Here is a 13,377-nt window from a genome sequence, read left to right on the forward strand (position 1 = left end):
AATCAGAGCCATGTAAGGGAGGTGGTGGAATCTCCCTTAGAGGTTTCTAAAGTCCAGCTTGACAAAGTCCTGGCTGGGATGATTTAGTTGGAGATTGGTCCTGCTTTGAGCAGGGGTTTGGACTACATGACCTCCTGAGGTCCCTTCCAACCCTGATATTCTATGATTCTAAGTATAACAGATGAAAATACCTAATTGAATGTCTGTTGAATCCAACAAAAGCGTTTATATTGACTTCAATGGGTATTGGACCCACAATACACAAAATAAATAGGATTAGTTGCTCAAGTTACTTTTAAGAATAGTACCTCTTATGAGGAAAATGAGAGATGAGTGATTTTTAAGTTGATAGTGTCCATTTGGTAGCATTGTAATATTACCGTACATAACAGCAAAAGCATATTTCTATAAACAAAAAAGGTGGGAGTCTGTCCTTGTGGCAGATTCCTGAAAAATCCTAAAATCAGACCTTTGTATACTAATGCTATAGCTCTTATTAACATTGATGTTATATTGCACTTTCTTATTTGTAGAGATGCTCTATGACAGGAGCGGGCAAACTTTTTGGCCTGAGAGCCACATTGGGTTTCCAAAATTGTATGGAGGTCCGGTTAGGGGAGGCTGTGCCTCCCCAAACAGGCAGGCATGGCCTGCCCTCTGACCCCTATCGGATCCCCCCTGCTTCTTGCCCCCTGACAGTTCCCCCCCCCCTCCCTGGGACTCTTAACACATCCAACCCCCCCCGTTCCCTGTCCCCTGACTGCCCCCCACTGCCCCATCCAACCCCCCACTCATTCCTGACTGCCCTCCCGGGACCCCTGCCCCCATTCAATCCCCCTGTTTCCCACCCTCTGACCGCCCTGACTCCTATCCACACCCCCAGCCCCTGACCATCCCCTCGAACTCTCCTGCCCTCTATCAAACCCTCCCTGCCCCCTTACCGCACTGCCTGGAGCACTGGTGGCTGGCGGCGCTACAGCCAGCTATTAACTGTGGTTTGTAACCTGTCCTTTAAATCAGCGACTGTACCCAATGCCGGGGAGATAGCTAATGTAACGCCAATATTTAAGAAGGGCTCTAGAGGTGATCCTGGCAATTACAGACCAGTAAGTCTTCCGTCAGTACCGGGCAAATTAGTTGATAGATGTGCATTTATTTTATTGGCCTTATCCCAAAACACTGAAATCAATGGGAGTCTTTTTAGTTATTTTAATAGGATTTGACCAGGCCTTGTGCATGGGAGTTTCATAGGAGCACACTAGTTATTATTGGATATCTAATACTAATCTCTCAGTCCTACAAAAAGCTATATATTGTAGTTTGAATAGTATACAGATGTACTCTGATGTAATTCCTGAATTACATTTTTTTCTTAAAGTAAACCGTATAATTTTATACCCAACATAACTAAACATAGAAGCATCTGAACTGATCTAGTAAATGGTCTCTAAATCTAGACTAATTCAAGTGTTGGAATTTGGCATCAGTGACCATTTGCTGAAGTTCAGCATCTAGTTATATAAAAATCAAAAGTCCTTTTGCCAATTTTAACACATTCATAACCAGATTCTACTGAAATCTTTTTAAAACTGATTCTGCTGATGATGATCACATTGGAGTAGCATGTTGAAGTCATTGTGGCACTTTAGTAGTACGTCCAATGTGAGTAAGGGTGGCAAAATATGCCATTTAACAAGTAATGTCTTTTTGTTAGGGCTAGCTGCTATTTTCAGAATATGTACCTTTTTGCAGTTTCATTCTGCTGGGAACAAGAGACTGTTCTCTCCTCTAGGGAGAGTTCACAATCAGAGATTATCTGACTTTTTAAAAAAAAATCTAAACAAAACAAATACGTTTTTTTCCCCATCAAAACAAAATTATGTAAGAATCTTACCGTCTTGTCTTTATTTCTTAATATTTCAGAAAAATATAGTAATTTCATTAATGGACGTGTAATGGTACACTGCCAATACATTTAATATAAGATTGAGAGTCCTTGATTAGCTAAAATGCACCACTGTGATATTTTGGGGATCACCCAGCCCAGTAAGGAGGTCTGTCACTGACGGCCCTGTAAGATTAGTGACCATCATGCTGTGCAGCTGTGATTCAGATGCCAGCCCATAACCATAAGATCTCATCAGCTGGGTTACTCCTTATAGGGGGATACCAATGACCCCTCTAGTCCCGAGTATCCCCAAATCAGTCCTCCCTGAGTTCTTAGCTATCGGACACTTGGACCATTCCCCGTGGTTTGTTGCCTCTGAAGGCATGAAACCAGTGCCCAGTTATCTGTTCGTATAGGTGTACACACTCCATGCAGTTTGCATACCAGAGGCCTGCTTGGGATAAAAATAAACAAAACATTTTTTAATAGAAAAGCCACAGATTCCAAGATGAAATAGTAAGGGGAAAGCAAACACACACAAGTAATGCAATAAATAAACATAAAGACACAACCTCAGGCTTTATACTTGCCGATTAGATAAAATCCCTTTTCTCATCCTAGTTACCTATTGCCTTTGAACGGTTTCCCGCATATGCCCTTAGCTATAGAGGGGAATCCACCATTCCTGGACAGCTTCCCACCTGGTGGCTGCCCCTCAGTTTCTTGATGAAAACCTCGGCTTCAAGGCTCTTTTTAAAAAGGCTTTTTCCTTTTTTTTCCCTTAGTTTTTTCTATTTTCCTGGCATGGCAACTCATGGCTATTCAAACTGGGAAAGTGCCCTCTTGACTTGATAGCTGGGATGTTCATTTCATTAAGTTTAATGGTTCACCCCGTTCTTTCCTGGGCTGGACAATGAGTGGGCAATTGAAGTTGGTTTTGGATAAACTACTGACTTGGGAGGTGCCCCTCCATGCCTGACTGCTCACTGCCCTGCTGTGAAGTGGAGCTAAAGTTTATGAGCATTGTTTCTAAGTACACAAATACATACATTCAGAGTCATTATGCAATATGTACATAGACTATGGCTATCCAGTTCTGAACATTACAAGCTTTCATAAAAGATTTTCCTCAATACACTTTTGTGGTACAATAACACAGCATGCAATCAGATGGTTCAACTGCTCATTTGGGGGGCGGTTAAACCTTCTGTTCTCCTTTGGGGTGCCTGGACCCTGATTATCACAACCACATATCTGTTTGTTTAAAATATATATATCCTGTGTTCAAAGAGAATGTGGAAATAATTGTATATAAAACCACATGCAAAAACAAATCAAATGGGGCTCCTGTATAATAGGTATTCCCTCCCGTGCAGTACTACAGAAATACAGAGAAAGATCTCCACACAATCATTTCACCCCACTTATTTTCACTTCCATTATCTCAAAGGAAGGCTGGAATGTAGAATAAGCTCGGCAGCATGCCTTGAAAGTTGTCAAAATTGTGCTGTGTCAAGTCAAAGAGTTAAGTGAGTTCTTGGGTCATCTGCCTCGTTTGCCTCCTGTTTAACCCAAGGAGCGGTTAGGTTGAATGCCTCAAGTGAACTTAGCTGCCATGATGTAGCCAGGTCCAAAGACAAGGTGTAGTTACAGCTTTCCTGCCAAGAACAAATGGAGGTGGGGTGGGGGAAGGGAACTGGGCTGCTGCTGAGATGTTGACATCCAGCCACGAAGTAGTGATCGTGAACTTAAATAACAGAAAGGTGGGAAAGCTCCCTCAATCAAGGCGGCTGATCTCAACTCCATTTTCTTCAATTGCTTCCAGCCAAGATTACTTCAGTTTTGTCTGGGTTGAGCTTTATCCAGCTGGCTGTCATCCAAACCACAATCTCCATTAGACCCTGAAAGAGCTAGTCAACCGCACAGTCTGAGTCTGAATAAATAGAGACATAGAGCCGTGTGTCATCCGCAGGCTGGATGCACTGCAGTCTGCAGTTCACTATTTTCTCTAACAGCCTCATTATACTTTGAACCAGAGGGGTGACAAAATGGTACCCAAACATAAAAGAATACCCAGAGCATATGAGCAATCTTCCAATAACACCTTCTCAGTATTCAAAGAGAAAAAAAAAAGGAATGTTAAAGAAGTTATTAGAAATATAGTAGACTCAAATACTATATTCATAGCACTTATCGACTAATGTATTTTAGCCTGTGCAGATGTTAGCTAGACTAGGGTCCAGATCCTCAGCTGGTGTAAATCAGTGGAGCTCAGCTGATGGCAATGGAGCTATGCTAACTTACGCTAGCTGAGGAGCTGGCCCTAAGTGGCCAAAGGCAGACCTGAAGGAAGATAGGCCCTTCAGAAACACAGCAACTGGAATCCTATAAATAAACTATATATTTAGATAATTTGACTGAGCTCTAAAGGGCTGTTGACTTTGTGTTCCCCTCTCTCATCTTGGGTACAAATGTAGCAACTATGTAGTACATTCATACAAAACTTCAACAAGGTCAGCAATGTTTCTATTCTCAAATCCAGCAAACAAAGTAATTCACAATATATATCTCTCCCTCCCACTCCCCCGGGCCAAAATCAACAGCAATTAAAGCAATAAGAAAACACACATGCATGCACAACACACACACAAACACACCCCACTTCAGGTCTATTTATTTAAAATACGTAATGACATCAAGCAGGACAGCATTGTGTCCACATTCACAAGACAAAAATAATAAGAATATCTACCTCTGATGTAGCACTTTTAATCAGTAGATCATCTTCTTCTTTCATATGGCTGGTGTAGAGTAGCAACTACAATTCCATCAGTAGATCTCAAAGCATGTTACAATGGAGGTCAGTATCATCATCCGCATTTTACAAATGGGGAAACTGAGACAGGGAGCGGTGAAATGACTTGCCTAAGGTTACCCAGCAGGCCAGTGGCAGAGCTGGCAATAGTATCCTGAATCCCAGGCTAGTGTTCGGTTCACTATAACACTCTGCTTCCCTTGAGAAGGGCTTGTCTACATGAGGAAATGTATTGGCCTAGAAAAGTACTCTTATTCTGGGATCAGTGTGTCTACACAGGTAGTTATACCAGAATATCTATAGCAGTAGAATTATACTGCTATTGTTATGCTGGTAAATTTTCCTGTGTATAGAAAAACCCTAAAACACTGAAGTCTCTTCAAACAAAACCATACCAAGTAACTCTTTCTTGCAGACTTTATCTGTTCTTCTTTACAGATACAGGGTTATAGTTTGCACCATGATGTGGCCATTTTGTACTGCAATTACAATGCAGAGTAGCCCTACAGGTGAGGTATCTGGCCACAAGAGGCTCATCACCGAGACTTTCCAGTGGTGCAGAGGCAGTGTATCAATTCCTGTTCCTGCCACTGGAGTAGCTGTAGGAAAAATGGGCTTCCCTTTCATGTTGGCGGATGCAAAGCAGCCTGCCTATCTTGGTCACCTGCTGAATAACATCCACCATAAAGTCAGGAAGGGCTGGTGCTCCCAAAGTATTGTCTCTTCATCAGTCTCCCTACAGAACTCTTCTGTTTTTTTCAAATGTGTCATGTTCATCTGTGATTTTTCTGTGTGCACCACCGAGACTATAGTAACTAACTTTAGAATTTGTTTGTCTGCCAGCAATGCCAAGAGATTGACATTCATAAAAAACAAACATGTTTAACCTACAGACTATGTGGTGGGGAATTCCCTGGACCATCCACAATGAGGCACTGGTGGAAGGGATTGACTCTGAGGAAAGCTTCAAGAGAATTTATTTTTTCAATAATCAGAAACACTAGAAGAGGTAAAAGTTCTAAACAAACAAAATGCTATTGCCTATGGCAGGTTTTTTCCTGTTGTAATTTGGTTCATTGAACTGATTCACTAAATTTTTGAGTACTGCATATAAATCATGGCAGAGTATGTTTCTGAAAATTAGTTATGTGAAGAAAGACACTCTTTAGTGTTAGTAAAGTAACAAATCCACCAAATTTGTTGAGACCCTGTGACTAGCATATTCTGCTACTTAAGAAGCCAGCAGACAGCAGTTCTATTTGTTGTAGTTATTTACCCCGTTGGTAAGTGGGCTTCTTTTTTTTGTTCCTTGTTTTTCTTGATGCTAAGTCATGTTAAAATGTGGGTCTTGTGACCAAGGTCTTATCGTGGGCCCAGATTCACTGGTGTACTCTGGATTCTTTGTGCTGTTCTAGTGACATCGGAGCTCCATACATTCAGTTTAACTGACTGTTTAGCCGGAGTGTATGGCTATTTTGCATCGTTGGCGTCGTAGAAAGCAGCTGAGTCATACAGGTTAATCTGGTCCATGGTTCCTCTGGCAAGTGTAGAAAGGATCTAACTATGACAAACTGATTCCTGAGATTGTGCAATCAACTAGAGTCTTGATTCGCCCCTTTGGTGAAGACTCTACAGTTTGCACAGCTGACTGACATCTGTAGGAATAGTGTCACAAGGGCGTTATTCGCTGCTGGAAAAGAGCAGTATTGCTACTGTAAAGAACAGCTTTAGTTTTTGTCTGCGGCCTTTGGAACCTGCTCAGATGGTGCATTAAATCAGCATATCTCTTGGGAACTCTGAGCCCAGCCCCTCTCTGCCAAGCCCTGCTCATTTTTCTGACCCTAGGTGGCTCTGTGTCCCTGTGATGGAGTGGGGGATGTTGGTAACTTTGCCATTCATCCCTGTCTCACAGAATGTATCACAACTGGTTGCCTGCAACCTTGATTTAGCTGTACACAGTGAATTAAATGCTATGTCTCAGCTCTTTATAAAAGAGTTCAGCCCTATCTACACTGGCCAAGGAAGCGTGATGTCTCCATGCTAGCAAGAAACACATTTACAAATATGGTTCCAGCTAGGGAGGATGGACAGTAATGCCACAGACCTGGCCCAACTGCAACAGCAGCCTTATTTGAAAACTGATGGTTTTTTTGTAACTGCTCTTTAAAACTCAAAAGTTTCCTCTCAGGAAGAGAATAAGACTTACTCCGTGTCTGTATTCAATTATATATACTGTGGTCTGATATTAAGATCAAGAGAGAGGATTAACCCAGGTCAGCATCCTTCGTTGCTATGGTGGCACTCTCTCATAACTGTTAATGTTTTTGGTGCTGTCACCCTTCCTCCTACTTCTTTTCATTTCTCTTGCTTTCTGCCATACATACACAGCGAGAACAGACTGTCTGCTGTCTGAGCTCCCACAGCCCAGTGCCCACGCTCATTCCCACAATTAAGAAAAACAATACGTTTTTCTTTTAACAATTTGCTTGTTAAATTTGGTTACGTGAGCCCTTTATAAAAGAATCTCATTAATTCTGAGACTTGAGTGAGCATCTGTATCACAATGACGAGATGTTTCTGCAGTCTCATGAAAGGAAACATGCCATTTCCATCCACCCTGCTTGATATACACTTTGTGATGAGACCCCTATAATTTCTGGCAAGCCAGCTATAATAATTATCTGATTTGGAGTTTAAATAGTATATTTATGTTGTAATTCTGTAAGGATGGTAGTGGGTGTAAACCTAATTTTATGAGTGCTAACTCCTTCACAGATTTTGACATAACTTAGCATTGCTCATACAAATCACTCATGATACAATGCTATCATCTCAGAAAAAGCCACCCACAGCCAAAAATATGGGTATGCAATCTGTTATAATGAGTCAAATTCTTACAGCACTCTATTAGTCCTAACTGTTTTAGAAACCCTTTCCCTTTCTTAATCCCTTGAATATTGGCCCCGCTGAAGTCAATGGTGAAATCCAGGGCCAGGATTTCACCCCATTTCTTTAAGTAGTAGCAACAGGGGATTCTAGCTTTCAGACTATGTGCAAAATAGGAAACTATGCTTTCTGGTTTATGTCCTAACCCAGGGTAGATTTCTTTGGCAGAACCCAATGGCTGCATAGAATTGTAGTTCGCTACATCTTATTTATTCTACTTAATTCATGTTCTCTCAGGCCAGAGATGAGATATTCTGTGTGGGGAATAAAACATTGATCAAATCTTATAGACGACCGGGACATTTCCTCACCTAGATTTGTGATTCTTGGCTTTGTGAATAAATACGTATCCCATTATAACTACTACTGTTTAGGTTTCCATGATGTAATGGCTATAAGTGCTGTCGTAAAATTAATTAATGTGATATACCATATCCAGCAGAAATTCTAACGTGTTTTTTCTCATTAAGACTACTGCTGAGTGTGTTGTTTTTGATACTTCTGAAGGTATGAGGAAGCTTATGCTGGCTTGGCTATCCTGGGTATATTCAGCCTTTGCTTTTCACTAGGAGTATGTACTACTAATTCACTCTTTTAAATAAGGATGCTTCCAATTTATGAGGTAATAACCTTGTCATTGGTTTATAAAAATCCAGCCCTTTGGCACTGCCTCTTAGAGATTCCCATTAATGCTCATATGTATGTCTTTGGCTCAAGCTATGGTTATTACTTCATTAACAGGGAGCACGCTTAAATTGTTATACAGAAATGTGTATTCTGTCCTCCACATTCTGATTGGCTGCTAAAATTTCCTTTAATTTGACTGAATACTATTTTCAAAATTCTCCTTTTCTATGCTTAAAATAAATATGTCTGCCTCAACTTCTGACCCCTTTCCCACATCTCTCAAACCCATTCAGAATATCTTTCCCTGTTCCTCCTTGATTCTTTAGGTCCTTTCTTCTTTAGGAAAGCTTAGGTGTGCATCTTACCTCCACACAGGGTAATTCTTCTTTTCAAATTACATTGTTTACAGTGCCTGGGTTAGGTGGGGGATAAGGTCAGAAATCAGTTTAACACAGACATGTTTCTTGTGGTCATAGAGATGGGGATTTCTGAGGGTAGCAGCTGATTAAAGGGTAGGATTTTCAGAATATACTTTCACTATGTCTAATAATGGCTATCATTCGGAATTCAGGGATTTGCATATTGCACCATTACTAAGAAATAACTAGAATTATTTTAGTAAATGAAGCCCTCTCAGCCAATAATAGTAGAGGGAGTAACATATTTGAGAAATATCTATAATAAATTCCTGTGCTAACATTGAGTGACATATATATTTCAGTATCATTTAATATTAATCTTAATAATCGATTAAATGGGGAAGGTAGCCCAAACAAGAGAATAAGCATGAGTATCTCTTTTGTCCTATAACATTTATGCGTATGTGGGTGAGTATGTACAGGGAGAATACAGAGGAAAACAACTGATACTCATACCACAGTGGGAAATATATTTTAGCTGTAAAGGATTAGCAATGGAAACTTTGACAACCTTTTAGCGCGCTTGTATTTTCACACAGTGAATATCTTGGGTGACCTCCATAACAATATAATGTAGGACCTGGAGGATATGACCGTAGAGAAAGAAAACTGCCAATAGAAGGATGCAACAGCTAACCTGCTGAATCTTGCCTGAATTAAACAAAATTATGCTTATTTTAAAAGAAGAAGGGAGAGGGACTAGGGGTATTATTTGCAAGATTTTCAATACTCTGCCAGATAGTTTTACTTGTTGTTCTTTTTTCACAGTATTCTGAATGTAAGTCATTCTATTTTCAATTTTTGTTTTAGTTTTCTTCTAATTTCTAGGCATACACAATTACTTTGGATGAAATCCAGAATGCAAAAATAGATAAATTCATTTCCTTAGTTTACTTCAGGGAACACAAGATGAAAACTGAACTAGGTGTTGTTTAGTAAGGCCCTAATTCACCAAAGCACTTAAGCATTTGCTCAAGTCCATTCATATACAGCAAAGCGCCTTAGACTATACATTAAGTGATTTGCTGAATAGGGATGGAGTTTAGCGTGTGTTCTAACTGCTCTGCTGAACTGAGTCTTACATACAGATCTGTACTTTTAGGTCTGTGTAATCAATTTCTTCTGCCACCTCCATTTTTTTTTATAAAGGCATGTTTAACAAACCCTTGCTTATTACATAATAAAATAGTCACCATTGGAACAGTCTATTTCATCTACGTATTTTCAAGATTTCTCTCCTTAATCATGGCTTTCAAACACAGACATAAATATAATTTTGGTCATTTCCACAGCTTGCTGGCAATATTCAGCCAGTTCATTTAGATTTATTTGAACTTATTAATGTGACATGTGTGTGATTTTTAAATGGAACCTTTCATTTGTCACTTTCTTAAAGGCATACTGCTAATTAAGAGTGTTATATGCAGGCATAGCAAAGATGATGGGCACAGCCACCAGTTAGAAGCACAGTGGCTGTTTTAGCACGGATTAGGGTGCCACAACATCATCACGTTTCGTTATCTTTTACTACTCTAACTGTCAAATGAGAGTATAAAGTGGGTCCGCAAATGCTTACTACTTTTTCTGCCATCCCATGAGACATGACTGCAAAGGTTTCAAGATTGGTGTAGTATTCATTGTAGATCAGGTCTCATTGCAGTTTGCAACATGACAAATCTTAAATTAAGCATTTTAAATAATTTGTAAGACATAAGCTACAGCTAATAATTCCTTCTTAAATATTGTTTACTTTCTGTAAGGCTATTTGTATGTGTGTTAAATAAAGGTAGTATATTCTCACTGTGATATGCCTATGAACAATATTTTTTTAAATTAAGAAAGTATTGAAAATACATGAATAATTTGATATGTTATATCACAGGAAAGTGAAAATGAAATGGCTAGTCCCTGTAAATTCAATCAAGTTAAGAGTGTTGCACTTCTCTGTTCCTCAGAGCCCAATGGAGTTGCATATTAATCCTGACACAGAAACAATGAGAAATGTGCACTATAGAATCATTATATGTGGAGGCTGCACCTTTATTAAAGCAGTTATCCAATGGGGAGCCCCCACCACCACCTTCTCAAACTACCAAGCATTGCTGTTCCAGTGTAGACTTCAATTGGGCACCAATGGCCCTGGATTCTACCAACCTGAAAATGGTATGAGGGCAATGCGCCCTCTCAACACCCTCAGGTCTAGCCAGGCTCCCAACCCTTCCTCTCCAATATGCAGGAGGTAAGACACATGAGAGGAGGTGAGCCACACGCTGCATGAAACACCACCTCACCACAATGTTGTGCTCACCACAATGTTGTTCCTCCTCACAGGGAGGAGGAATCAGTGGATGGAGTATATACAGTGTTTGCTCCAGCTGCTTCTGGCTGAGTTTTCCCTCTCTGTCCCATTGTGCCCAAGAAGCCCATTGGACTCTTTTCTAACCCACCAACTATAATGGTAGCCACCCAAAGTTCCAGCTAATGTATATAAAACCCCCAAACCAGACCTCTGGGATGGAAAGTGAAAGAAAAAAAAGCCACACCACAGATTGCCAATTTTGCCATATTGATAAAATCCTTTCCAGACCACAGATGAAAGATTGGCGATCAGCCTAGCCACCCAGAATCACAGGATGTCCAGTATACATGATAAGACTGGGAAAGGATAGTCCTGGAACAGAGACCCCAAAATGGCTATCTGCCTCAACACCAAGCAATAGCCAACCACCACCCTCCTGCTCTGGCAAGAGCCAATCATCTGGCCCATCTCAAACCCCTGTCCAACAGCAGCAAGAATGGGGTGGGACAGGCTCCATTGCCGTAATGCAATGTGAGGTATAGTCTCCCCCACTTCCCAAACAGAATGGGTAAGAAGGGGGATGTGGGAAGAGGGAAAAAGAAAGAAGGAACACCTTCCCCTCTTTCTTACACCCCCACAGACTGAAGGCCATCAGGAGGGGACAGGGAGGAGGAATCAGTGGATGGAATATATACAGTGTTTGCTCCAGCTGCTCCTGGCTGAGATTTCCCTCTCTGTCCCACTGGGAGCGGTTGCATCTCCATTGCTCTGGGCCTCATCAAAGACTCACTCTAGCTAGTGAGGTGAGTATTTGTAGAATATGGCCATGCTAAATATCATTTTTGCAACTTTCAGAGAACAGATTTTCAATTTAATAAAATGTGTATTTTTGCTATGTAACATGACTACATTTACTATCATAGAATGACAGTCAGAGTGGCAAATAAAAATGATTTTCAAAAGGCTAATAGAACATGTTGCCACCAGTAGAAAACCAGCACCCCTTCTGTGGGTTATTTTGGTACTTGGATAGGAGGCACGCCAAATAAACAAGTTCAAGAGTGCAGTGTTTGTAAAGGTGTTAGAGTCTGTTGTTCTCTTACATGAGTCACATTTTGGTCCCTCAGGGTTGGAGGTTAAAAACAAAATACTCTGAGTCCTCTCTCTTCTGTGCTTAGGAACAGTGGTCATTATTCAATTATTTGTGACTCAGCAATAGCATTCTACCTTACAAAATTTTAGCATGTTTGAACACAGTTGAGAAGAATCCAGATCGTTAACACAATTAATAGATTCTTAGATTTTGAAGTCAAAAGGGATCATTGTGATTGTCTACTCTGACTTCCTGCATAACACTAGCCATAGCAGGATTCTGATATCCTTATTTAAATTGAATAGTAACCTATTCCACAAATAGTCACACTGAAGTCAATGGGATTAATGTGGAGTAAGGACTTATTCCATCTGAATAACAGTATTAGAATCTGACTATAAAATAAATGTGTGGAGGCAGCGGACATTTTGGTTTACGTGCGCCAGATTGGTGAGAGATAAATATTGCCCAAAGACATGCTACCCTTTAGGCATGGCAAGAAAGGACCTTAAAATTAATGGCAAGATAAATATTCACTCTTTATTAGGACAGCCAAAGACTGAGAAGTTGTAAATGTGCCATCTGGTACAGGACCGAGGCTCTATAAACCTATAACAAAATGTAATGATAATTTATTTTACTACATATAATTGCTTTTTTACTGAAGTTAAGAAAATCACATTTAAACAGTTTCTTTTGATATAAAATGGTCAAGAACTATTCAGAGGAAGCTTTCTTGAAATGGAGACTATTTTATATCACCCGATTTATTTACAGCAATAAGCTGCTTCTGTAATGGCTCAAATTATTAGAGACATGTAAGTCCTTTGCAGCATTGCCAACAATGTTTCCAGTTAATGTGATGTTTTGAAATTCACTTTTTACTTCCACATGCGTATGTTTGTCATTTATCCCCTTTTTCTCAGGTGCAAAGAGGGCTACCAAGGAGTCCGCTGTGACCAATTTTTGCCGAAAACCGACTCAATCTTGTCAGATCCAAGTATGTCAAATATTTTTCTGCTATCTTGATCACATGCTGGAGGCAACTCTTGCCGTAAGAGATGACCCTTTGCCTATTGTTGGAATTCTATTATGGCCAATTTCAATTGCTTTTAAAGAATGGTATCCCTTTAGTATAAGGCTTATAAATCTTGTTGATCAGGTAATTTTTGCTGGAAAAAGTACATACCCCTATAAGCGATTTTAAAAAGCAAAGGGGGATCTATAGCAATAAAACATATTGGATCAAAATCGGAATAGTTCCATTGATTTTGATGGAATTGTGTCTTT

General features: G+C 40.1%; 1 protein-coding gene across 2 annotated transcripts in view; it reads left to right on the plus strand.

Annotated features, from left to right (window-relative positions):
* Positions 1-13,377, plus strand: part of NRG3 (neuregulin 3) — an 894,861-nt gene that overhangs the window by 668,696 nt on the left and 212,788 nt on the right. For both annotated transcript variants that reach the window (XM_048857225.2, XM_048857226.2), the window contains exon 3: positions 13,014-13,087. In XM_048857225.2, coding sequence (XP_048713182.1) covers positions 13,014-13,087 — 74 coding nt within the window. The remainder of the gene's footprint in view (positions 1-13,013; positions 13,088-13,377) is intronic.

This window comes from Caretta caretta, chromosome 7 (genome assembly GCF_965140235.1).
Source record: "Caretta caretta isolate rCarCar2 chromosome 7, rCarCar1.hap1, whole genome shotgun sequence".
Lineage (NCBI taxonomy): Eukaryota > Metazoa > Chordata > Testudines > Cheloniidae > Caretta > Caretta caretta.